Source organism: Brassica napus, chromosome A8 (assembly GCF_020379485.1).
Source record: "Brassica napus cultivar Da-Ae chromosome A8, Da-Ae, whole genome shotgun sequence".
NCBI classification, from domain to species: Eukaryota; Viridiplantae; Streptophyta; class Magnoliopsida; order Brassicales; family Brassicaceae; genus Brassica; species Brassica napus.
This window is the reverse complement of record NC_063441.1, coordinates 20,415,887-20,440,398: the sequence shown is the minus strand read 5'-3', so window position 1 is coordinate 20,440,398 and position 24,512 is coordinate 20,415,887. Positions and strand designations below refer to the sequence as shown.

Genomic DNA, 24,512 nt, shown 5'->3' with positions numbered 1-24,512 from the left:
AGGATATTTAAAATATTTTTAGTTTGTTTTAATTGTTATTTTGAATACTTTTTAGTTAATTTAGATAGTTTAACTAATTTTTAGTTAGATTTGTAAACAATTTATATATTTTAAAATTTTTTTGTCAATTTTTAAGGTTTAAAAAAATATATTTTTGGACGATTTTAAACATTGGATACATCCGATCCGAACCGAACCCGATCCGGTCCACCGAACACCCAGGCCTAATCTTAAATAAGATTCCATTGCACAGTGTTTTTGCTTTATGAAAAAAACATTATGATTTATGAGATAAACAAATTTATAACAGGAGATGCTGAGAATATTTACTTAGAATATAACTTTTCTTACATAATTTCTTTTAATTATTACATATGTAATGTAAGGAGAATTTAACAAGTTTATATTATACAATTGGTAGAAAACGATTAACATGTATAAAACAAGAATTAATCAGACGAATTTAGAAGTCTTCGTACTCAAACCAGTAATATGAATTTTATTACAGAAAAAATGAAACTTGAAATGAAAAATGGTACTCACTCAGTGACTACTAAACCGTGAACAGTAAAACCAGTCAGTCCATTTTGATTTAGGAATTGTGTCCACAGCTTCCTCGTTTTAAACGTGCCGTTGCCTTATATACGGAAAAAAACTTTCTCGAGAGATCTCTCCCAAATTTGAAGGAGTCCTATAATATTATTCTGATTTACATATCTTAACCGATTCATTTGCAATAAAATTGTGTAAAACAAAGACTAGTATTAGGGCTCTAACTCGCACACTGTTATAAATCCACCACACAAATAAAAGCTTACTGGCATCAGCATCAAAGAGGGGAGTAGCTCACAGGATAGATTCATCTATTCTTGCCATTCTTGCCAAAATATCTGAAAGTTGTTGCAAGCTATATGTTGGTTATGTATAAAATATATAAAGGAAGAGATGTTCATTGTGTTGGGGGTTGAAAGAACTGAAAGGATGCTTGCACGAGTTTACGAATTAATTTGCGTTCGGAATTTTATGATGGTGTTTACGGTATTTTGAGTAACTTTTGCGTTTTGAACTTGGGACTGATGATGTTGCCCACGGGAGGGTTTCCAACTTAAGATCAGGGTATGTTCTGAGTATATAGGCTACTGAATCATTAGGAACAATCAATCGTTAGCCCATAGTCCCTAAATTTTTACAAAAAACTTATATATGTCTTTTTTGGACAATACAAAAAACTTATTATGTCTAAACCTTCAAATTTGTATAAAAAAGGAAAAATTATATAAACTCTTATTAAATTGTTTATATCCTTCAGATTTTAGGACCGGCTAATGCTTAAAGTATGATCATCTCACTAATTGGCGTGTCTCTAGATCAGTCAAAGTTCTTAGAAGTCAATCCCTCATGTCTTGTTTTTTTTTAACATTATCATGTCTTGTTTATTGCAGGATATATTTTTTTTTTGGTAAACAATATTGCAGGATATTCTTATCAAAGAATAAAATAATTAGTGTATAGTGTAGTAATATAACTATGTAAAAATTGCAGTTCGAATCTATTTTTTACTGCGAATAAATATATAAAGAATTAATTGGTTTAAAGACGCTTTTGAAAAAAAAATCCAATGATGCTAGTGGGGAATCATCGAAAAAGATTGGTCGACAGTTATTTAAATTTGATTATTGAGGATGCACATGGCGATAGATTCCTAACCTATCACAGTAATAATATAGACAACAATGTATTTTAGTGTCAAAATTTTATTGAATAATTCTATTTTCACGTGTAAGATCTCATTGATTATAAATTCATAAGACTTACACTATAAAAGCTTGTCATTACATTACCTGCTCGATACAAAACATTTTTCTGAATTGATATATCAAATAGTAATGTGTTTACTATTCTTATATGATTTATTTTTCTTGAGACAACGATGTGCACCTAGACAATAACGCCATACTTGATGCATGTGCCTCTCGTTTTATATATACTATCTTACCAACTAAACAATTCAACAGAATATACATTTATCTTAGGTAGCCGAATTTATAATTTTGACCGCAAAGTAAAATAAAAAAAAAGTGAATCCATAACATGTCTATTAATAGGCACGTTTTGCCTCGCCACATTCTCACACAAAGCAAACAAAGTAAAAAGAAAAAAGAAACAAATCATGGCGCTTTCGTCTTCTTGTTCAACGCTCAAAGCCGTCAACTCACGGTGGACGTCACCAGCACCAAAACTCGCCGCCATCCGTCGACACTCTCTGTTACCGGAGCTCCGTTACACACCAAACGTCAAACTAACTGCGACTAACGCCTTGAGAACCGTGGAGCAAACGACGTTAACGGAGGACGACCATCTCTCCACCTACGGATCTGACCAAGACGACCAAGAGTCGCTTCCAAAGCCGAGGATCCTCGTCGCCGAGAAGCTAGGAGAAGCCGGAGTGAACCTCCTCAAGGACTTTGGTGACGTGGACTGCTCTTACGAGCTTTCACCGGAGGATCTGAAGAAGAAAGTGGCTGAGAGCGACGCGTTGATCGTGAGAAGCGGAACGAAAGTGACGAGGGAAGTGTTTGAGGCGGCTAAGGGGAGGTTGAAGGTGGTGGGAAGAGCCGGAGTTGGGATCGACAATGTTGACCTTCAAGCGGCGACGGAGTACGGATGTTTGGTGGTTAATGCACCGACGGCTAATACGGTGGCTGCAGCTGAACATGGTATCGCTTTACTTGCTTCTATGGCAAGAAACGTCGCTCAGGCTGACGCTTCCATTAAAGCAGGTATGTTGGAGAAAAAAAACACAATTCACGTTTTTTTGAAAAGTATGATATATAGATTTAGAGTTACAAATATCTTAGTATAAATTTTTAATAAACATTATTTTGATAATTTAGAGGCTACCTAACTTATGCATATTAACTTCTAACAGTTCGGAGTCAAAACTAATGTTTCGTCAGCTTTAGCAAAAAAAAAAAAAAAAAAATTATGTTTCGTCCGAGTAGCTCAGAATAGCTCTGGTAGAAATTTGAATAAGATCTAGATTTAGCAACATATACACAAATAAATAATAATAATGGTTGGAAAATTTTATGTACTTTGATTTATTGAATTAGGGTGATTAGTTAAAGTAATGGTTTACTATATCGATTAAAAAGATTATTATATTTGTATTTAGGTGTGGAGCCGTCATCAGATCTTGAGCAGCCTACTGTGAAAATATGAATTAGATCTAGATTTCAACAACAAAAAATATGTTAATTAAATAACTTTCTGATATACTCTGGTTAATTAACTGGGGTTGTTAATTGCGAAAGTAGTCGTTTACTATATAGATTATTAACAACAGTTAAAAGATAATATATATTTGTATTTCATTGTGGAGCCGGCATCAAATCTCGAGCATCATGGTCCACCATTTGAATAGTAAACAACTTAGTGGTTTTAGTGTTGTCTTTTGTAATTATTGCTGAATTGAAATTTTCAACGAAGTGGTAACCTGTCGTTGTGTAGTAGAAAAGTCACAGGAGTAGACTAGTAGTAGTGAAAACAAGCATAAAACTAGTTCACGTAAGTAGAACAAAATACCAAACGTGACTCTTCTCGTGGGTCATGGCTAGTTTTACCATTTGTGTATGTATAATTTCTGGTAGAGAGGTGGTCAAGTGCGACAACTTGACAAAACAAATTTAACCCGTAAAGGCAACAAGAACTGCCAAGGGACCGGTTATTGCAGAAAATTAAAGCATGGGACCTAAGTTAAAATGATTGGGACCACTAATATGGTTAGTCATATGACTCATATTTATTCATTTTGGTTTTCTCTTCTCGAGTCTAAGCATGCACCAACCATAGTACACCAAAGATTATTGGAGTCTCCTTTGCCTTTAAAGTCCCAAAACATGATTAAGTTGAAGCAATCATTCACTTACCTGATACTGTATTTTCTTTTTCACCTTTATGTCACAACTCATCACTTCCACCCATTTTGGAATCTCGAGCATTATGGCAATATATAACTTTTTGGTCTTCTTTTTCTTTCTTTATTAATGGTTTATTACTCATTTTTAATCACCTTAATTGATTCGGCGTGGAGTAACCTTGAGTGGCAGAAGAATATTCTTTGATCAATAATACACCTTCGCTATTGCTTAGATATTATAATAATCGTAGATTTAACTACATTGCACAACAAGTGGGTGTTTGAAAATTAACCATGCATTAGAATTGTACATACTCAATTATTTGATTCTGGTAAAGCATTAACATCCGACCGTGACATAAAATGGAGTGATCAAGTACAATAAGATAAGTTTTAAAAATATATATATATTTAAAGGCTGCTCAATTTTTTTTTAATAAGCTTCACTAAAACAATTAAAATATTAATTTTAACAAAAAGGTTTTTAAAAAACTGTTAGCGAATCGTTAAAAAAAAATCTTAAAGTTGACTTTTTGGTGTGTAAATTTAAGTTGACTTGAGCTTTACCGTCTCTTCCGTGGAGTAATATATGACGTGCAAAGTACGTTACTGAAAGTTCACATTTGTTTTTCCAGGAAAATGGGAGAGGAGCAAGTACGTCGGCGTATCTCTCGTCGGAAAAACATTAGCCATAATGGGTTTCGGCAAAGTCGGAACAGAGGTGGCTAGGCGAGCCAAGGGACTCGGCATGAACGTTATCTCTCACGACCCTTACGCTCCAGCCGACAGAGCAAGAGCTCTCGGTGTCGAACTCGTCTCCTTCGACCAAGCAATCTCCACCGCCGACTTCATCTCCCTACACATGCCGTTAACTCCCGCCACGAAGAAGGTTTTCAACGACGAAACCTTCTCCAAGATGAAGAAAGGTGTTCGTCTCATCAATGTAGCTAGAGGCGGCGTCATCGACGAGGATGCGCTCGTTAGGGCTCTTGACTCAGGAGTTGTTGCTCAGGCAGCGTTGGATGTGTTCTGTGAGGAGCCACCATCGAAAGAGAGTAGATTGATTCAGCATGAGAATGTTACAGTCACACCTCATCTCGGAGCTAGCACCAAAGAGGCACAGGTACATTACATACACTATACATACACTTAGCCCTGCCGGTTTGTTCGATCCAAAATCTTGCCGAATTGTACCGGAAAAAGTTTGGTTCAGTTTGGTATTCGGGTAGTTTGGTTCTTAAAAAATTTATCGAGAAGTTTTGGTTTTGATTATATTTCGGTTTAAATTTTTGGGTAAAGTCAGTTAGTTTGGTTTATTCGGTTTGAGATTTTGGTTAATTCCGTTCGAAATTTGGTTAGCAAAAATTTTCTTTTATTTTTTTGAAAAACCAAAACAAACCAAAAACCAAAGTTAAAAAAAAAAAAATCCGAATTGAACCTACCCGTAACCGAACTAATAGAAAATTCATATCTTACATGAAATCTTGTGACATGGTTGAAATGTACCTCTGGTTATTGACCTTGTTAGGAAGGTGTAGCCATCGAGATAGCAGAGGCTGTAGCAGGGGCATTGAGAGGAGAGCTATCAGCTACTGCAGTCAATGCACCAATGGTTGCTCCTGAGGTTTTATCAGAACTGGCTCCTTACATTGTCTTAGCTGAGAAGCTTGGAAGGTTAGCTGTTCAGTTAGCATCTGGAGGTAAGGGAGTACAGTCCATCAAGGTCGTGTACCGCTCAGCTCGTGACCGAGATGATTTGGACACTAGACTTCTCCGCGCGATGATCACAAAGGGAATCATTGAACCCATCTCAGACTCTTATGTCAACCTGGTGAATGCTGACTTCATAGCTAAGCAAAAGGGTCTCAGAATCAGCGAGGAACGAACCGTGGTTGAGTCATCACCAGAGTACCCTGTTGACTCCATCCAAGTTCAGATTTCGAACGTGGAGTCCAGTTTCGCTGGTGCTGTCTCTGATGGTGGAGCTATAAGTATTGAAGGGAAGGTGAAATATGGAGTTCCGCATTTGACTTGCGTTGGATCGTTTGGTGTGGACGTGAGCCTTGAAGGGAATCTGATACTGTGTAGGCAGGTGGATCAGCCAGGGATGATTGGACAAGTAGGTAACATACTCGGAGAGCAGAACGTGAATGTGAGTTTCATGAGTGTTGGAAGAACAGTTGTAAGGAAACAAGCTATAATGGCGATAGGAGTTGATGAAGAGCCAGACAAGAAGACACTTGAGAGGATTGGAGGTGTCTCTGCGATTGAAGAGTTTGTGTTTCTGAAACTATGAAAGTTTGAGATGGAATCACAGTGTGGCGTTTGAGAATAAATGGTGACCCGGATTTAAGGTGTTTGTCCAGTGGTCAACCTGTAGGTAAATGTGTGGCATTGTGATTGAATGTGAGTATCGTGGTACTTTGTCTTGTTTTGGCATTCTTATGATATGTAATGATGCTTTTGGTTAATGTAATGTCTCTCTTGTTTCTTGGTATCCACTAATATGCTACTATGATCTGTAACCACTATTTTGATATATGAAGGCATGCGGGTTTGGGTAATTCAATTGGGTAGTTCGATTCAACATAAAATTTACCGAATCAACTTAAATAAAGTTCGATTAGATCAGTTTTTTAAAAATCCTACAGAAATTTGATTTCGGATATTTTTGGTTTAATTTTGTCAAAATTTTGAATAATTTCGGTTAAATTTAGTTAGTTCAGTTTAAATTTTTAGTATGGTAGTTACTTTTTTTTTAGCTTTTAAAAAGAAAACTGAAACAATCGATTACCAAACCAAATCCGAACATTTTTAAAGAACCTACTGAATCTAACTCCTGACCAAACTAATTTGTTCGGTTGAGTTCAAAAGCCCAGCTCTATATGAACTAGCATAAGTAACCTTGAATATCTGATAAAACACATATGATGTAATCCAAGAAGTCTATTTTTATTTAATCAAAATTGTTGGGAGTAATAAATTACAGCAACAAGAGAGGCTTATACAAGTTTGCTTATCTCGGCATGTTTTAGCCGGTGCTACCAGATAGCTCACCGGAGTAGGCACTACCATACGATGCGGAACCGGTTGGTGTCTGTGACGATGTTGAGATCCCCCGAGCCTTACGCATTTGCCTAAGTCTGAATACATCTGTAGGTAGAGGCTGGCTTTGTATGGAGGCAGTATCATCGTCTTCTTGCCCTGTCAAGAGAGAGAGAGATTTAGATGATTCACTTCCATGAGCCAATATTATTTAATGCTTGGATGGGCAAAAGAGAACTTACTATCTGAACCTTTTCTCTTTGTAGCTCTTCTGTCTCTTGGCAATCTCTGAGATCCACCCCGGTTTGGACCTGAGGGATCATTTTGACTTGGAACGTTGCCTTTGGCAACAAAATTCTGCTTGGCAGTTTGGCCTGTTGGTAAGTCACTCTGCAGACATATTGAGAGAACAACATCCACATTGGGTGTTGGGCCTGAAAAGAATTGAGAGGAGGAAGGTTAGTGGACACTTGTTCCAATGCTCAGTTTAAAATACAAACTTGGAATTGGTTTAAAGAGATTTACCGTCAACATGAGGCAGGTTAGCTAAAAAAGCTAACAATGCAGGTGGAGTAGTCTTTGGTATTTCATCAAATGTGCTGGCTGATCCATGAGTTGCAGTTGCTGTCACATTACTTTGAAAGGTGTTAGAAGCAGAAGCAGCCACTGGTTTTGCAGAACTAGAAAACTCAATTCCTGATTTCTTTGCTGGGTCATGGACGACCATCTGAGCTGTATCTGGATAAACAACTTTTGACGAAGAAGCTACACTACCTGACAGTCCACAAGGAGATTTATTTACTTTAGTCATCACCAAACTTCAACATAATCTATCCACGCCAGATAACAAAAAAAAAAACTACAGACCTATAGTTGCAGATCCAGGAGGTTGGTTTGTCTTCTCTACTTTCTTATTCATATTTTTCACAAGCAACTGTAGTGAACACATCAATCAGTTAGAATTGGTACTTACTATGCATCATCAGTAGTTATTAATCAAGCTAAATATGATATATATGCATGCATGGGACATACCTCTTGTCTGGATAAATGATCAAGCTCATTCGAAGTGCATGGCCAAAGATCCATGTAACTGTACCGCGAAACAACATCTTGAAGTGAACTCTCTAGAGCAGGAGATCCCTCTTCCCCTTTTCCGAAAAGTGCTTCTTTCCTTCTCTGCTCAACCTACAACAAGGTTGTCGATGTTTAAAAAAATATCCCAGAGTGAATACTAGAAAGATAATGTCCTAATTAATTTGAGAAATAATTTGAAAGTCTCAGCAATTTTAGTAATATGCCAAAGCCTGTCAGATGGAATAGACCACTAAAGCTCGGACTCTACTACAACAAACTTGTCATCAAAATGAAAATAAACACAAAAAAAGCTTACAAAAGACATCAAGCTAACTGTATTTGCTTTCTTAGTTTACATTGACAACACTCAAATAAGTTAAGAGTTACCTTTAGAATACTAGCAAGATCTCCATATGTTTGTTCAAACTGAACGAATCTATTCCAGACCTGCACAGGATGGAGTAAGGAAAAAGTTAATCCTAGAATGCAGTTCATAATTGCTATAATCAAATTAGTTGCTCCGGTTATTTTCCTTGTCTCTTTTCATGCTTAAGAACAAAAACCGCCTTCTTAAACGGCTCTGAGAAACGAAACGAAACGAAACAGGAAACATCACTATTAGCGTACCTCAGCAGATTCTTCAGTGGGTAGTGTGCTTAAGGCCCGTTCAAATAGAGCTCTGATATTTCTATCATCATTCAGTCTAGTCAAGAAATCTGCATACCTGGAATTTAAAGCAAAACCAAACCGGTTAAAAATTGTGTGTTTAAGGAATGTTTGGGAGAGAGAACAAGATTGAGTTCTTCAATAAAGAAGAGTTTCAATTATATATGTTGAGAAAAATAAAAAGGAAATCTTACTCAAGGATGTAAACGGGTTCAGTCATATAGCGTTTCAATCCCTCCTCGAAGATATTATGAGCAGCCTGCATAAGAATATAACATAATTCATTTTTTTTTAATTGTGAAACTGAATACAAATTGAAATTAGAAGCTACACTAGTATATTTGTGTTGCAAGAATGTCGAGTGTTATTTTTATTTTTTGTTAAAATAATCAAACAAGTGAAGAGTTTAAGAGCATCAATAACCAAAACTCGCCGATATTCAAATCATATTGAGTTCATTATCATAAAGTTCTCCTGGCTTGCTTAAACAACTAAGAGTAAAATAAGATGGGAGGGTGTTCTGAACTTGACTGAACGACCACTACGTCCTTCACAATCAATTTATCAAAAAAAGAAAAGCATTTCTTTAATATAGACCACAAACCCACCTTTGGATCCTTGTCAAGACAAAAGGCCATTGTAGCGAAAGCAATATACACATGATATGTACAGCTAGGAGATTTTCTAGCTTCTAGAAAGTACTTGCGAGCAGATTCAACACCCTCTACCCTCCTGAGAAAACGAAGGAACTGCAAAAGAATATAAAAAGTATATCACATAAAGAATTTTCAAGAGGGAAGAAACAATCCAAAATTCAAAAAACTATACATGACAACATGAGCAACAAAAATCATGATTATGGTGGACAAATACAACAGTCAGCCGATGAGTAGAATATGACTATGGAAAGCGTAGATATGCTCTTTATGCAAATCTTAGCAGTCCAAAGTTCTGAATGTTCTTACTTGTATTTGTGCCAAAGAGTTTGTGCTAACCCCCAAAATGCTTTCATATAAATTCTTTGCTGACTGCAAAATCACACAAACTGTAAGCAAAGAGTATGCGAACAACGGAGAAAGCTCTATAATGAGAACCAAGTAGTAAGAATGAAAACCTGAATAGCTCCACGAGCTTCCTCCAACTCAGCATAAGCATATTTCAACATTTCCGAATCTGTGTGAGCAATGTAGACTTGAATAAATTAAAAAGACTCGCAGCAAGCACACAACAGAGAAAATAGACTTCTTAAGCGTTCACAGAGAAAAAACTGAAGGATAGGTCGGATATACCAGGAATGGCTTTAAGAGCTCGCTGAAATACTTTGATTGCAGCATCTGTGGAACCAGATTTTATGTGCCACTCAGCATAGTCATACCACACATCGGGATAGTGGTATAAACACATTAGACACTGTAAAACAAGAGTAATAATTAGCAAATAATAAAAGAAACCACACTTGGGAGATTATTCCTCCTAAAGTTCAGAAAAAAGCATCTCACTGAGGCTTCGCATACCTGTTCATAGACATATATAATCCGCTTAGTTGACAAGGCCGTGTCAATCCTTTGAGGGTTTCCTCTGAAAATCACAAGCGTATTAGAAGGACTAGTTGAAAAACAAAATGCAACCAGCAAATTACGACAGAGTAAGATATAAAAGTCTCAAATTAGGCGCAAACTGAAGTACCAATTAACTATTGCAATATATTAATATCCAGATTTTGATTTTTTTCAAGGTACCAAGCATTCCTTAAGAAAATGGCCAAGCAGCTATGTAAGAACATATGTAATCATTGAATGAAACAGAAAAGAAAAATATAATATTTTGGGAGATTTACTTCTCAAAGGTTAAAAACTTCTTCCAGGCCACCCATTGAACTTCTTCCTGCATAAAACCATAAGGCAGTGTGTAGTACCAAAGTGAGCCAATGATTTTCAATTGAAAAAAAAGAAAGAATCAAAGAACTTATAGTTCAGTATGTATTCCCCATCTTTTAACCAGATCTCATGACGTAAATCTATGTTCATGATGTCTTTCTAGCCAATTTAAGTGTCAATATCTCCAATATTATCGAATAGAAAAATAGAACTACTCCAAAAAGAAGCACTGAGTGAAAAAAAAAATTACCTTGGAAGATCCTGTTGGTGGTACAGCAAGCATGTTCCAATCAATGTCTTCAATGTACTTCTTGCGCTCCCTATAGACAGCTCTGGCACTGTTAAACTTTGGTTGATACTCATTGACGAGTCCTTTGGCCTGCTCAAAGAATAGATTTGATCAACAACCAACCAAAAAAGAGAAAGAAGTTCATACCTGCTTCTAATACACTAGACAATAAGAAACCACACAAGATTTGTAAAACATAAGTTTACCAACTGACGGTTAACAGAATTCTCAAAGTTCTCATATTCCTTCCAAAGTTGCTCAACGTGGTGAGTAGGAGTTAATATAGCTCTCTGATAAACTTTCCGGAGAGCAATCTTCCGTTGCATATCTTCGTGGGGGTTAAGAGCCTGCAAGAAACTCAATCAATTTCTCTGCAATAACGATTTATTAGATTTAAGGACAAAGTAAGAATGATATAACGAACCGGAAGAGATTTCAGAAAGGTAATGTACTCAGTCCATATAGGCCCAGATGCTATGTCTGTCCCTGCAGATTTATACACATCGAAATAAACGACGACATCAGTAAGGGCCAAGTTATCTTATGTGCTGACATGTTAAACCGAAGCTAGAGCTCTATATGGATGCAAAGCGGCTACTGCCAATGGTAGCGATATGCATAGGATGATGAAGCAAAGACCATTTCATATGTTCTTTTGAAGTGTCATTACTTATGAAAGCTAGAAGGGTTACCAATATAATTAAGTGTAAACTCGAAAGCCTTTGTGGTCTCCTCTTGACCCTCAGCTCCCTTCTTATCATAAACCTTTCTGATGAACCGAATGTAACATTGCCTAAGAAATTAAGATGTTTTGAGTTATATCCAAGGAGATGGAAAGCAAACTTGCATTGCAGCTAAAGCAACAATGAGACGGAAAGATCTTGTATAAAAAGGGAAGGCAACAACGCATACCAAAGGGGAACTTGAAGACAGGTCAACAAGCAACGACTAAATATCTGTTTGGTAGCATCATCATTGTTCACAGCCATTTGTGTCTCCACATACTGCTTCCAAAATCTCGCCTACATGATTAAGCAAACACCCACTTAATAAAAGAGGAAACTTTACAGTACAACTAAACTCTGAGCGGCAGTGAAGGGCATTGGAAACTTACAGAAGTAGGATACAGTGACAAAAGCTGCTCGTAGATCGGCGTCGCCTGTGTAATTGGTAAGTGCTGAAGCAAGCAAACAATTGAAAAAGTCAGAAAATTTTCAATAATCGCGAGGAATAATAAAAGAGGTGTACCAAGGCTCTCTTGGCCAAAGCCTCTGCTTCCTCGACGTTGTACTTATCAGCCATAACCTCCAAAAACGCAATCTTTGAGCTTTAATTGGATGAAACGGGCTTCAACTTAAACAATGGTGATACAAAGAACTGAGATTCAATTCAATCATCCGCAGAGTCTAACCAAATCTTCCTACTGCTTCAACGCCATAAGTCTGGCCTCCAAAAAGAGGACCCGTTGTAAGTCAGATCGCAAGAACTGACCTTCGCGGCGGTGTTATAACTCCTCCGGCGAGTCTGGCCACAACACGGTGACCGGCGATTGAGAAACGGAGAGACGCAAAGGAAAGCTCGAGCCTTTTTTTTTGTGTTAATGTAATTTATTTCTACCGCGGTTTACCTGTGGGGTTGGACTGTCTTAAATAAAACAATAAAAATAAAGAAAAGGCGTATTTGTCTTTTTAGTATTGTTGTTTTTTCTTTTTTTTCTTGTTCTTTCCTTTTCTATTGTTATTTTGGTTCTTTTTTTACTATGAAAAGAAGACTGCTTAAAATACCAAAAGAAATCAGAGTAAGTTACAAAAATAAAAATCTGATTGGTAGTAAATAAAAAGTGATAACTTGCATCATATCACAAGTTTAAAACAACCATTAAGCTTCTATCAATTGACATTAGAGAAGGTTGTATTCTGACCTTAGAAGACTGTCTTCTTGTTTTTCTGGTTAAATTTAATCTTTGAATTAAGGTTTTCTTGTAGAAAGTTGTATTCGTACCAAAGCATTCTTGAAGGTTGTAGTTAGGTCGGAAAGGGTACTCACGAGCTATCTCAGCCACGCTAACAAAAAACTTAGCACCATTCTTCTCTTGCACAGCCAGTGTTGCTTCCTCTGCAGAAGCAAACACAACAAAGCCACACTCCACACGCTCACCCTTTTGGTCTACAATAAGTCGAACACTAACAATTTGGCCAACATCTTTGAAGAATTTGACGATATTGTGATTTTCCAATGGTGTGAGAAAGATTGGCAACAAAGACGGTTTTATCTCTCAAGGCAATTTTCTCACGAGTTTCATCAACTTCTTCTACATCTTCTTCTTTAAGATAGTCTTCGTACCAAATCTTGTGATCTTTACAATGTATGAGATTAGTATTTACAAATCGAGAAGTTTTTCCTCGGATTTAAGTCTTTGTATTTTTAACAAAAAAATCTAAATAAATCAATTCAAATCCATTATAAAATCAAATTTATTAGTAAATCTGTACGATTGAATAACACTTGACTTGATATAGAATTTATGAATCATTAAACCAATAACACATGATTTTAAAACTAATAATACTAAATTTAGTTCGGATTTTCAAAGCCATTAAAATACAATAACCAATAATCCTCACTTAATAAAATTTATATCGGTTATTTTGTTCATTGGAACTATTTTTGTGACAAAGAAAGTCTCAAAGAATTTCTCTTATGATAACACTATTAATTGGTTTTGTATTCGTCTCAAGGGTTTACACTATATAAGGGCCCAAACCAAGCCCAAGTTAACCTATTTAGATCTATGATCTATCTTTGTAAATTATTAAAGAAAAAGAGAAAAGAAACTCATTTATTTTCCGGGCTCGTTCTTCTTCGTCAAGTCTATTTCTCGGGTCTCTCTCTTTTCTTTCATTGATCCTTCATCTATATCGGTGTTTTAGGTTTTTTTTTTTTTTCTATCTCTTTGCCTCCTCCTCTTCTTCTTCTCTGCCCCTTTCCCCTCACAATCTCACTTTCCTTTCGTTAAATTCTATGCGCGTAAGAATTTTACTATTCATGTGCTTTTGATCACGATTTCGATAGAATTGTCTGGTCTTTTGTAACAAAAAGTTAAAAACCTTTTTCCGACCAAACTGCTAAAAGATTCTTTGGTTTTTAACATCTTGGTCTGATAAAAGCATAAGCTGTTTCGAAAGTTCGAGACTTTACTTCGTTAACTTTTATATTGAAAGGTTCTTGTTTTCATCTGCGTTTAGAAGTGTCAATCTTGTTTCAGAAATGTATTTGATTTTGGATTTGGTGTTGCTTTTTCAGTAGTGGTGTGAGAGCGATGAATACAGAATCCAAAGGGAGAGGATGGTATGGTAAAATCTACCGTAAGCTTGAAACCATTCTTGTGGAGGTGGACAGTTTGGCTGCTCAGGTACGTTTTTCTTTTTTGCTCGTTTCTGAAAGTCTCCGAGAGTAAAAGGAAATGAATGTTCTCTTATGTTTGTTTGACAGGGTAAGGTTTCCTCGAGTTCAAGTGATCCTCCAGGATTGGATTCTGTAAGGGATGATGAACCAGATCATTGTTTGCGTACAGAGCAGGGTGATTGTGATCAGAAAGCAACCACTTCCCTTTGCCGCAACGATCCAAAGTCTTCTCAGGCATGTAATGATGATGATACTTTTGTATCTCTCTCTGGGAATTGTGCAGAGACTCCAGCTGCACCTGCTCATGACAAAGTGGCAAACATGAGATCCTTTAGCAGCAACTCTATGATGGGTTTGTCCTCTGTGTTGCTCATGTTTTTCTACAAGTTTTTGGGATTGGTTCGGTTTCATCATGTCTGCAACTTTTAATGTGTAGTTAATCAAGATGAGTTCTTCATTGAAGACTTTGATGAGGCTCCGTTGGATACTATTGATTTGTACGACATGACATTTCGAGAAGACCCTTCAGATTTTGACGACAATTTGCTGTATGCAACTCGTGACAGGAGCAGGCAGCTCAGATCATTCAAGGTCCCCTGTCTTTCTGTCATACAAAACCTTGCTAGTTTCAAAACAATTGACCATAGATTGAATACTACTCTTCGAATCCATTGATTCCTTATATTTTTCTTCTTTTTATCATAATCATCAGGGAAAGATAATGGATGCTTTAACTTCGAAAAGAAGAAGAGAGAAGGAGTATGAGCAGCTTGCAATATGGTTCGGAGACGCAGAAATGGGTTGTGATGCGATGAACACTAAGAAACAACATGAGACAGCATCTCTAAACACCAAAAGCTCAGAGCCAAACGTGCCATTTGCATCAGAAGATTCTGAGTGGGAGCTATTGTAATGATAAGATTGTGAGTGGGGAGCTAGCTATACATGCTTAACTGTTCTATTTTTGTGAAACTCATGTGATGCTTTGAACAATATATATACACTAAGATCCAATCTGATTCTTATATGGAAAAATCAAATTCTTGTTCTTGCCTTTTGTATTTCCTTTTACTTCTCTAAGCAGTAGGATTGCTTCAGTTAAAGCGCAAGGAGCAATCAAGTTTATTAGATCAATGATGAGAGACAGTGACATCTAAAAGTTGTTCATTTCTTCTGTACAGTAACAAAAACCTAATACAGAAAACAAACAATCCAGACTGGTAAAAAGTCATCAACGTAGAAAAAATCTAAGTGTGCTATTGAAAGAGATGGGTAACAACATGACAACACTGACTCTAAAGCTAGACACTTTTTAAACTTCTCAGGCGCTAGTTACCCGTATCTGATCCACGTCCGGAGGAGCTGTCACTGTCAGAATCTGCAAATCAATAAAGAAAAAGCGATGTAACTATGTGAGTCACGATGCTGATAATTTGAAAGGGCTGACACAAAGTTTCAACACTTACCACTAGAGCCAGACCCTGTGTCACTGCTAGAACTATTAGAACTACTTGATCCACCTGCGTTGTTTTCTTGCCGACCAGGAGATGACATGCGAATTGCTTTTCCTGGTTACAATAATCATTAATCCATGTGTAATTAGATACTAGTTAGTAATTACATCCGACCTTGTGAGCTAAAAACCTCACCTGATTCATTAGCTCTCGATGTTTCAGTGCCAGTTGCTAGAATGGTCTGTGAAAGCAAAAGAAGAAACAACGATATTAGCTTAAACCATTCAAATCAAAAAGACCTGAAAAAATTAGCTAAAGGAAGGAAAGCTTACAGGTTCTTGGATACTATTGTGAACAGATTCAGCATCTCTTTCAGAACCAAACCCCTGATCCTCCTTTTTACTGCTCAACCCCTCCTTATACCCAATCACAAATCTATAAAGCTCCCAAAGCGTTTGGACATCAACACTATCAATATCAAGCTCAATCTCATCATCTTGCTGAGAGAGTTCCGGATTACTCTTCTTGATAATCTGAACCACCGTCTCTAGTTTATCATAAGGCAAGTCCTGAAGCTCTTCACTGAGTCTCCGCTTCTCATCCATCGTCAAGTCCCTAACATCAACAGGAGCCTCCTCCTCTTCCTCCTCTTCAGGCTTCTCGAGGGCACTAGTAGTCACAGTCTCAGGCTCCACAGGCGTCGTCATAGACTCAGCTCTCTCCAAAGTCCTATCTTCAATCACTGCAGGCGGAAGCAGCGGAGGAGGAGGAGCTGGTACCACCTCCACAACAGGAGGAGAGAACAACGCAACGTCGCGAGTCGGTTTAACCTTCCTATTCAGATTATCAAACTGAACCTCAATAGAAACCCACTTCTCTTCAAACATGCTCAACAGAAACTTAGCCATACTATGCACCTCATGCCCAACAGGGTTATACAATATCGCATTATTAAAAGTAAGCCTCACATCTTCCGCAAAATCAAGCGGAGACTCATACAAACCACCTCCTAGCTTAGCCTTCACCGTCCCCAAATCCATAGGCTCCTTAACAATACTATGGTAATCATGCAAGCCGAGTCCTTTAGCATCCACAGGAACATTAAACACCCACCCATCCTTATGCTTCATCAGCTTCGTAAGCAGAGCGTTGCAGCTCTTGAGAATCTGAGCATTACCTTTCTTGTTACCTGTTTGTTTCGTCTTCTTACTCTGAGGCTGGGGATCGAACCGCGTCATCAAGCTCCTGACTTCGTCTAGCTCAGCCGTTAGTTTCCGTTTCAAGTTCCGAACTTCGAGCTTGGAGATTGAGCTCAAGCTGACCTTGAGCATCGGGTAGTCGTCGTCCTCCGAGGGGAGTGGGACCGATCGGTTGGGTCTGGGGCCCGCCATTGGTTTGGATCGGTTCTGGTGGTTCTTCTTCTTCGAAGCTCCTCCACCTCCGTGATCAGAAGACATTCCGATTAGGGTTTCTCTAGGGTTTTGAGGTCGGAGGAGTGAGATTGACGCCGAATCGAAGGTTGATTTGAGATTGAAAGAGAGGAGCTTTGGCACCCAAATCGCTATTGATTTTGCAGGAAGGCGAAAACCCTAGGGGGAAGAGAGTCACAGGCAGCTCGCGAGGATTGCGTGAGATCACGCGCTTGATGGCACGCGCTTTATCGCCCCCGAGATATAAGCGGAAATAAACACATGTCTAAATGGCAAAAGGAAGCTAAAATTGAATGGGAAGCTCGAAGCTGTATGATTTATCCTAATTTTTATTCATAATTAAGTGGGGAAAATAGATTATTAAAAATAAAAAATATTTATAGTGCCAGTAATAAAACTTCATTACAAAAGTGGCTAAATCTCTCTTCAGATTTTTATGTATCACTAATTAAATCTCTTAAAATTTCAAGATATCAATTAATTTAAATATAATTATTTATTTTTGGTTAAAGTGAGATACATAAGTTTAAGAACCCTATAAATGAGGTTGGTCTAAACAGATAGGGAATAAAACACATGGGACACAACTGGGTCTTAGGTTGATTTGATTGGTGTTTAATAGAACTAGTTAGCTTCCCAACTGCAACTTTAAATGTTTCTTAGTTTAAGCTCCCCTACTTAAGTTAGCTACCACAATTCTGAGTTAGACAAATCTGAAAACATGGCTGCGAACAATACAAGTTATGTTAACCTCCTGTTTAGTCAATCTCAGTCCCCAGTAGACCTTGATTCACCCGAACCTTTTTGGTTCGGGACCCAAGGTCCTGATGCGTCTCCTACTGTCGAATCTGCTGTGGACTCTCCTGTTAGGAAGGAGAGGAGGCCTTGGTCTACTAAGGAGGACAAAATCCTAATCGGAGCTTGGCTTAACACGAGTAAGGATGCGGTGGTGAGCAATGAGCAGAAAGCTGCTAGGTTCTGGAGCCGCATTGTTGACTACTACAACAAAAGCCCTCAACTGGTGGGAACAGTGCCTAGAGAGCTTGGTCAGTGCAAGCAGAGGTGGGCTCGGATTAACGAGCAAGTGTGCAAGTTCGTAGGCTGCTATGACACAGCACTGAGGGAGCAGAGTAGTGGGCAAAACGATGATGATGTCATGATAACTGCTTTGGATAACTTCTCCAATCAGTACTCGGTCAAGTTTAGCATGGAACATGCCTGGAGAGAGTTGAGGCATGACCAGAAATGGTCCTTTACCTATTTGGCTAAGGGAAGTGGGAAGGAAAAGCGCAAAGGGGTGGAGGTTGTTAGAGAAGAAGAAGTGGTTAGACCCGTGGGGGTCAAGGCAGCTAAAGCTGCTACGAAGAAGAAGAAGAGTGTTGCAGAAGAGTCCTTGTCACAAATACAAGTCATAATGGAAATGAAAGATAAACTCTCTAAGCAGAAGTTGCTTGACCGTCTACTCGCCAAAAAAGACCCTCTTACTGAGATGGAAAAAGCTCTTCAGCTGAAACTTATGTCTAATATGTTATGAGTGTAGGTAGTAACATGTCGAGTAGTTAGCTGTTACAAGTAATTTTTTCATGTTTGTTGTTTACTAACGCTTGTCTTATTTGTTTTAGCAGGTGTAGAAGTCACGGGAGTGTCTGTCTGGAGTAGTCAGAGTCTGTTGGTCTTTATCGCAGTCACGGGAGTTTGAAGTTTGTCACGGGTGTGGAGGAAGTCACGGGTGTCAAGTTTCACTTGTATAAGTGCAGCTGTTTTATCGTTTTAGTTTATTTCTTGTATGCAACTTTGTTCTCTTTCCCTACTTAGTACTTGTAATGTATATCAAATTCTGAATGCTTCTCTTTCAATCAAACAAACTCTTCTCTATTAACTCTTTCAATCTCTTTAAACTTCTTGGTTCAAGCAAAATAGCACAGGTAGAAAGGTGAGAAGGTAAAATCGTCTCTTTAAACGTCTTGGTTCAAGCAAATTTCATTTTATTCTGAGTTTCCATAATATTGAATACAAATAATCATCAACATTTGGTTAATCGAATACAAATCATCAACGTTTTATTTTGATCTATACTTAGTTTCCATTAGATTGAATACAAATCATCAACGTTTGTTAATTATTATCTATGAATTTAAACATGTTTAGTTTGAATTTTTAATTATCTATGAAGCAATATGCAAAATTCAAAGGAATCAAAGTAAGGATTATTAAAAAATATCATGTTTTGTTTCTACTAAAATTTTAATTTTTATTTCTTTCTTTCAGTTAAACAAACCATAATTTTTTTCCAGGAGATACTAAAAAAATGTCATCATCGTCATCCGATGAAGTTGAAGAAAGATTGGACGAAATTATCGACGATATCATAGATGAAACCTACATCAACATTTTGGAATCCCAACCCTCTAAGCCGAAGAAACGCGCTTATATAGAACGAGACCGCGAAATCGGACACAACCGATTATGGAATGATTACTTCAGTGAAGATGCGACATTTCCGCCGTATTTATTCAGACGCCGTTTTCGTATGAACAAAGAATTATTCTTGCGTATTGTCCATCGCCTCTCAGAACACGTTCCATTCTTTCAACAAAGAAGAGATGCCACGGGGAGGTTTGGTCTTTCACCACTACAAAAATGTACAGCCGCCATTCGTCTCCTTGCTTATGGTTCTGCAGCTGACGCGGTTGATGAATATCTCAGAGTTGGTGAAAGCACGGCCATTTCGTGTTTAAAGCATTTTAATGAAGGAATAATTCAGTTATTTGGTAATGAGTATCTACGAAGACCGACAGAAGAGGATCTTCAGCGACTACTCCATATTGGAGAGATACGCGGGTTTCCGGGGATGGTAGGAAGCATCGACTGTATGCATTGGAGGTGGAAAAATTGCCCAACGGCTTGGAAAGGACAGTACACCCGGGGATCAACAAAACCGTCAATTGTGTTAGAGGCAGTAGCTTCACAAGATCTTTGGATATGGCACGCTTTCTTCGGTCTACCAGGTACCTTAAACGATATTAATGTCCTCGATCGGTCTCCTGTTTTTGATGACATTATTCAAGGTCGGGCTCCGAGGGTAGAGTACGTGGTCAACGGACACATGTATAATTTGGCGTACTACCTCACGGACGGTATTTATCCAAACTGGTCAACATTTATCCAATCTATCTCACTACCTCAAGGTCCAAAAGCAGAGTTATTTGCTAAACTTCAAGAATCAACCCGGAAAGATGTGGAGCGGGCTTTTGGAGTTTTACAAGCTCGATTTGCGATTGTGAAAAACCCAGCTCTTTCATGGGATCAGCAACAGATAGGGATGACAACGAGAGCATGTATCATACTGCACAATATGATAGTCGAAAATGAACGAGATGGATACGGCACTCAGTACGATCCATCTGAATTTGAAGAAGAAGATGTAGCCAGCAGTTCACGGGTGCATAAGTCTCGTGGTACCGACATCCCTCCAAGCATCAATGAAATGCGTGCCACTCGGATTCAGATTCGCGAGTCGGAAATACATCATCAATTGAAGAATGATTTAATTGAGAATATTTGGAACAAATTTGGAGATGAAAATTAATAATTATTGTCATTTTATATGTTTAATCATGTAATAAATAAATATTAAAAAAATTATCTTATTTCCCATGTTTTAAAATTTATTAATTTTTTATTCTTAAGGATTCCATTCATGGTAACACTATTGGACATACAAATTTCATTAGAATCCTTAACTTAAAAAAAAAAAAAATAGTATAATACACTTAAGGACTCCAATGGTGGGAACACCATTGGAGATGCTCTAAGTATCATTCCCAGAGTCTCTTACAACAGAAACCATCGATGTACACTCGAAAAAACAAAACCCAAGTTATTTATTTTCCATGGGTACAACATTAGGAAAAGAAACCTCTACATTGACGAGTTTGCTATATATACACGAGAAAACAACTAGAATCAGAATATTATTGTTATTTGGACCTACAAGCTCTTGTTCATAGAGAAAAAGGTGTAGTCATGGTGATCATGAACGTTAAGCTGCTTCATCCATGACTCCGCTGCACTTCCAAGATAAATTAGCCGTTCTTGGTCACAAGATTCTTGATTCCCCCACAAACCTCCATGCAGCTTGTAAGTAACTAAACCAAAAGGAGCCAAAGGAAGTCTCTTCGTCACCACTGGTTCATCATCACAAGGCACTGTTTCTTCTTCCATGGTTTTGTTATTCTCATTATCACCCTCAACCAAATCACCTAATGAAATCGAACATCAAAAGCTAGATGTTTCAACATTTTGTACCAAGATACATGTCTTTTAAGCTAAGAATTTCATTACAATATAGTATATACCTTGTAAGGCCGAAGAAAGTGTATGATAACTGAAGAAACACGTTGTTAAGTCTTGATCAGTCATCCGAGATGGAATATGGTATATAGGGTACCTATACCAGTAACAAAAATTCAGGACTTTATCATCATCAAGGCTCAAGGCCCAAAAACACTTGCACTTGATACTTACCAAGCAATGGCCATCCAACTTGCTGGAGACAAATCAACACTCCTTAGAGTCATAAGTCCTGGATACTTCTCAGCCAATTCGTTAACCTAAAACAAAACAAAACAAAACAAGAGAGATTTTGTCTAAGTTGTTAGGTTGGTTAAGCACAATAAAGAACATATGATCACTAGAAATGAAGACCTTGGTGGTAAGAGGAACTCGCAAGTTCGGTTTAGCTGATTCAAAGTACTGAAACTCAACGTAACCGAGCTTATCTTGCATTGGAGAAGAAATGCCATCGAGTTCATAAGCTGAATCATCAGAAACAGAGTCCCATACTTTGCTAGAACCACTGCTCATAGACCTTGAAAACTTCTCAGTCTCACTATCATCACTCCAACATTCACTCTCACAATCAACCACCTCGCTTTGGTTCCTGAAGCAAACCTAGGTTATTCACTCGTCAAAACTAGTAACTCATAAAACACTCTTGTCGTTCCCCACCATTTACCTGGAAATGGCTGGAGCTTTGCTAGTATAGATTTGAATGGCGGATAGATATGGAACATAGTATTGCATAACGGATTCGCCATTGTTCAAATCAACCTTTGATCCAAGTCCATACGTACTTAGCTCATCAAAACAGTCCCAAAGATCACTAAGCTTGAAATACTCAGTTTCATCTTTGCTCTCTTGTGTCCATAAACTATTCAAATCACTCTCGGAGCTCTGTAAATCAACAACAAAATGATCAAACTTCTACTAGTAGCTTATCAACAGTTCAATCCTTCCATGTGTTTAGTGATAATGCTAATTTTTTTTTGTTAATAATGCTAATTATTATACCCACTACGAAGCATTGTATTTCAACAAAAGTATTTAATAATACCACATGTTATTTGTCACAAATTTAATGACAATTATTGCTGAAAGAGACAGTCGGCTAATGATATAGAGATGAACAAGACACATTCAGAGTATTTACCTACGCATCTTGAATATTCAAACCAGTTTCAGTATAAAATATTTTTTAATCTTTTATTATTATATAGTATCGCTTTCAATACACGATTTGCTGTCGCTAGTTTCCACGTGGAGAAAGAAAACTACACTAAGCGCCATGAATACCTCTTTTTTGTGAAAATAAAATATTATTTTTTAAATACAAGAATTCAATTGTGTAAAAAGTATAGTTGAAAACATGAGGATATATTGTGCACAAAAAATAAAAATAAACATGAGAATATGCTTTAAGGGGATTCTCTAAAGGTTATAGTGGAAATGGAAACATGACTTGTACCTGTGATAGAGAGAAAGAAGGGGGCTTTGGAGTAATTCCTCCAATAAGCCTCTCCAGGTTTGATCTTGCTTCCGACGATGATGACCACCACATTGTCTCTCTCGGCCTCTCTGTTTTAGATTATGATATTGAGTTTTAAACTTTTTCAGAATCTAGAAGCTAAGAAAATTTGTAAGATCCCTCCAACCAACAAACATAGATTTTCTTGTTCCTTGAAATTTTGAAAAAGCTAAATACCAGAACGGCCTAGAAAGAAGAAAATAAAACAGAAACTAGTTACAGAAACTAGTTACAGAAACAACTGCTTGAACAAACAACCAAACAAATTGTCTATGGACAATCTTTGTAAAAAAAAGGAAGAAAGAAGTTGTAGCAGAGTGAAGGTTTTGGAATATGGTTTGCTTCTATTTAATGAAAAAAATGAAAGGAAGAAAACAAACACGACCAAAAGCTTCTCTCTCCCTTTCACGCTTATCTTACCTAATAATCTATTTTAATTTGTTTGCCATTTACCTTTTAATTATCAGCAGCTTTTTGTTGTTGATTTATCTCTTTCCCCTATCTCATTTTAGGTATATTCTCTTTTCTTAAAAAAAAAAGACAAAAACAAAATATATTATCTTTGGTTTTGCTATAAAATTACTCCATTCGTTTCATAAAAATTTACATTTTTTAAAAAATATTTTTTTTTCAAAAAATATTTTTTTTATCTTTTCAATGTATTATTTAGTGAAAATTTGTAAATTTCAAAAAAGTTAATGGTGTTTATTGGATTTCTATTGGCTAAAAATTATGAAAAATTATTATTCACAAAAAATAATATATTTACAATCAATTTTTAATGTGTTTTTTTAATATGCGTAAAAAATCTAAAATATGTATCTTTTTGAAACAAAGGAAATATTTTTTTTGTCAACTGCTATAAAATTATCTTTCGAAGACTATTTTTGCTGAATTAAAATATCGAAGTTACAATATTTTACTTAATAATAGTATTTTTTTTAAAAAAATTTACAAATTAAATCTACTATGGCACTTCACATACTATAAAAATAGAAGCGTATTAGTGTGGTGTTTCTTAGATAAAATGATTTACGTATTCCTGAATATATCCAATTTATTAGTGATATACATGAGCCAAAAAGTTCTATAAGAACTTTGAATAACTTAAGTATTTCTGAATATCCAATATATGAACATGATAATTAGATCTAAGTTCAAAAAAAAAAACATGATAATTAGATGATATCATAATACCAACATTGATGAACAAGCTCTCTTATCTAACTTCCATAAGAATAGTTAATAGTCTCTGACAATTATATTAAAAAGACAATTAGATTAATATTTTACTATCGTGCGTTACGTTACGTGAACTGTGAGCTTAAAGTCGTTGCACAATGCGAACATCATTTATAGTTGACAAAACCAAAGAGTGTGTGATGTAGCGTAGTGGAAGTGAAGACAGTAATAATGGTCTATCTTATCGCCACGTGTCGAGAAAACTGCGTCGCACTATCGCGGTTTCTGTTTTGTATTCTTCC

The 24,512-nt window shown here is 36.9% G+C and overlaps 7 protein-coding genes across 11 annotated transcripts; 4 read left to right on the top strand and 3 right to left on the bottom strand.

Moving 5' to 3' along the window:
- Window positions 1-2,119: 2,119 nt before the first annotated feature.
- On the top strand, window positions 2,120-6,483 carry LOC106391531 (D-3-phosphoglycerate dehydrogenase 2, chloroplastic). Its single transcript, XM_013832204.3, has 3 exons — window positions 2,120-2,780; window positions 4,555-5,042; window positions 5,448-6,483. Exons 1-3 carry the CDS (start codon window positions 2,171-2,173, stop codon window positions 6,213-6,215), a joined length of 1,866 nt encoding a protein of 621 aa, XP_013687658.1. The 5' UTR covers window positions 2,120-2,170; the 3' UTR covers window positions 6,216-6,483.
- A 369-nt stretch (window positions 6,484-6,852) lies between these two features.
- LOC106391530 (cleavage stimulation factor subunit 77) lies at window positions 6,853-12,502 on the bottom strand. The gene is made up of 21 exons (XM_048738133.1): window positions 12,122-12,502; window positions 11,988-12,050; window positions 11,786-11,895; window positions 11,566-11,666; window positions 11,298-11,359; window positions 11,080-11,220; window positions 10,835-10,963; window positions 10,545-10,591; window positions 10,222-10,285; window positions 9,997-10,117; window positions 9,822-9,880; window positions 9,673-9,735; window positions 9,316-9,456; window positions 8,902-8,966; window positions 8,669-8,765; window positions 8,429-8,488; window positions 8,000-8,152; window positions 7,832-7,898; window positions 7,490-7,738; window positions 7,207-7,398; window positions 6,853-7,123 (listed from the first exon to the last, which is right to left on the bottom strand). Exons 1-21 carry the CDS (start codon window positions 12,173-12,175, stop codon window positions 6,951-6,953), a joined length of 2,211 nt encoding a protein of 736 aa, XP_048594090.1. The 5' UTR covers window positions 12,176-12,502; the 3' UTR covers window positions 6,853-6,950.
- A 1,190-nt stretch (window positions 12,503-13,692) lies between these two features.
- BNAA08G22950D lies at window positions 13,693-15,326 on the top strand. Of its 5 annotated transcripts, none has more exons than XM_013832201.3 (5): window positions 13,693-13,755; window positions 14,177-14,285; window positions 14,366-14,630; window positions 14,715-14,869; window positions 14,991-15,326. In XM_013832201.3, exons 2-5 carry the CDS (start codon window positions 14,193-14,195, stop codon window positions 15,189-15,191), a joined length of 714 nt encoding a protein of 237 aa, XP_013687655.1. In that variant the 5' UTR covers window positions 13,693-13,755; window positions 14,177-14,192; the 3' UTR covers window positions 15,192-15,326. The 5 variants fall into 5 exon arrangements, with proteins under 5 accessions (XP_013687655.1, XP_013687654.1, XP_013687652.1 ...); XM_013832200.3 differs by having other exon boundaries at window positions 13,715-13,900; window positions 14,180-14,285; XM_013832198.3 differs by having other exon boundaries at window positions 13,719-13,900.
- Window positions 15,327-15,376: 50 nt separating this feature from the next.
- Window positions 15,377-17,441, bottom strand: LOC106391528 (transcription factor GTE5, chloroplastic-like). Its single transcript, XM_013832197.3, has 4 exons — window positions 16,065-17,441; window positions 15,928-15,973; window positions 15,745-15,846; window positions 15,377-15,656 (listed from the first exon to the last, which is right to left on the bottom strand). Exons 1-4 carry the CDS (start codon window positions 17,187-17,189, stop codon window positions 15,607-15,609), a joined length of 1,323 nt encoding a protein of 440 aa, XP_013687651.1. The 5' UTR covers window positions 17,190-17,441; the 3' UTR covers window positions 15,377-15,606.
- A 442-nt stretch (window positions 17,442-17,883) lies between these two features.
- Window positions 17,884-18,696, top strand: LOC106394089 (glutathione S-transferase T3-like). The gene has a single exon (XM_013834691.1). The coding sequence runs from the start codon at window positions 17,884-17,886 to the stop codon at window positions 18,694-18,696; it is 813 nt and encodes a 270-aa protein (XP_013690145.1).
- Window positions 18,697-19,470: 774 nt separating this feature from the next.
- Window positions 19,471-20,590, top strand: LOC125576969. Its single transcript, XM_048737534.1, has 3 exons — window positions 19,471-20,170; window positions 20,231-20,442; window positions 20,525-20,590. The coding sequence occupies exons 1-3, from the start codon at window positions 19,471-19,473 to the stop codon at window positions 20,588-20,590; spliced, it is 978 nt and encodes a 325-aa protein (XP_048593491.1).
- A 340-nt stretch (window positions 20,591-20,930) lies between these two features.
- On the bottom strand, window positions 20,931-23,413 carry BNAA08G22930D. The gene is made up of 6 exons (XM_013832242.3): window positions 22,969-23,413; window positions 22,180-22,397; window positions 21,870-22,104; window positions 21,690-21,775; window positions 21,521-21,612; window positions 20,931-21,424 (listed from the first exon to the last, which is right to left on the bottom strand). Exons 1-6 carry the CDS (start codon window positions 23,059-23,061, stop codon window positions 21,153-21,155), a joined length of 996 nt encoding a protein of 331 aa, XP_013687696.2. The 5' UTR covers window positions 23,062-23,413; the 3' UTR covers window positions 20,931-21,152.
- Between the last annotated feature and the right edge of the window lie 1,099 nt (window positions 23,414-24,512).

Coding starts and splice junctions, on each gene's coding strand:
- LOC106391531 (XM_013832204.3), top strand. CDS start 2,171: ATGGCGCTTTCGTCTTCTTGTTCAACGCTCAAAGCCGTCAACTCACGG. Junction 2,781..4,554: donor TGACGCTTCCATTAAAGCAG/GTATGTTGGAGA, acceptor TTGTTTTTCCAG/GAAAATGGGAGAGGAGCAAG. Junction 5,043..5,447: donor CTAGCACCAAAGAGGCACAG/GTACATTACATA, acceptor TGACCTTGTTAG/GAAGGTGTAGCCATCGAGAT.
- LOC106391530 (XM_048738133.1), bottom strand. CDS start 12,175: ATGGCTGATAAGTACAACGTCGAGGAAGCAGAGGCTTTGGCCAAGAGA. Junction 11,221..11,297: donor CCTTTCTGAAATCTCTTCCG/GTTCGTTATATC, acceptor AGTTTCTTGCAG/GCTCTTAACCCCCACGAAGA. Junction 8,489..8,668: donor CCACTGAAGAATCTGCTGAG/GTACGCTAATAG, acceptor CATCCTGTGCAG/GTCTGGAATAGATTCGTTCA.
- BNAA08G22950D (XM_013832201.3), top strand. CDS start 14,193: ATGAATACAGAATCCAAAGGGAGAGGATGGTATGGTAAAATCTACCGT. Junction 14,631..14,714: donor TAGCAGCAACTCTATGATGG/GTTTGTCCTCTG, acceptor TTTAATGTGTAG/TTAATCAAGATGAGTTCTTC. Junction 14,870..14,990: donor GGCAGCTCAGATCATTCAAG/GTCCCCTGTCTT, acceptor CATAATCATCAG/GGAAAGATAATGGATGCTTT.
- LOC106391528 (XM_013832197.3), bottom strand. CDS start 17,189: ATGTCTTCTGATCACGGAGGTGGAGGAGCTTCGAAGAAGAAGAACCAC. Junction 15,974..16,064: donor ACAATAGTATCCAAGAACCT/GTAAGCTTTCCT, acceptor TTGCTTTCACAG/ACCATTCTAGCAACTGGCAC. Junction 15,847..15,927: donor ATCGAGAGCTAATGAATCAG/GTGAGGTTTTTA, acceptor TATTGTAACCAG/GAAAAGCAATTCGCATGTCA.
- LOC106394089 (XM_013834691.1), top strand. CDS start 17,884: ATGGCTGCGAACAATACAAGTTATGTTAACCTCCTGTTTAGTCAATCT.
- LOC125576969 (XM_048737534.1), top strand. CDS start 19,471: ATGTCATCATCGTCATCCGATGAAGTTGAAGAAAGATTGGACGAAATT. Junction 20,171..20,230: donor CGCTTTCTTCGGTCTACCAG/GTACCTTAAACG, acceptor ACATTATTCAAG/GTCGGGCTCCGAGGGTAGAG. Junction 20,443..20,524: donor TACAAGCTCGATTTGCGATT/GTGAAAAACCCA, acceptor ACAATATGATAG/TCGAAAATGAACGAGATGGA.
- BNAA08G22930D (XM_013832242.3), bottom strand. CDS start 23,061: ATGTGGTGGTCATCATCGTCGGAAGCAAGATCAAACCTGGAGAGGCTT. Junction 22,398..22,968: donor CTTCTTTCTCTCTATCACAG/GTACAAGTCATG, acceptor GTTGATTTACAG/AGCTCCGAGAGTGATTTGAA. Junction 21,613..21,689: donor AGTTGGATGGCCATTGCTTG/GTAAGTATCAAG, acceptor TTACTGGTATAG/GTACCCTATATACCATATTC.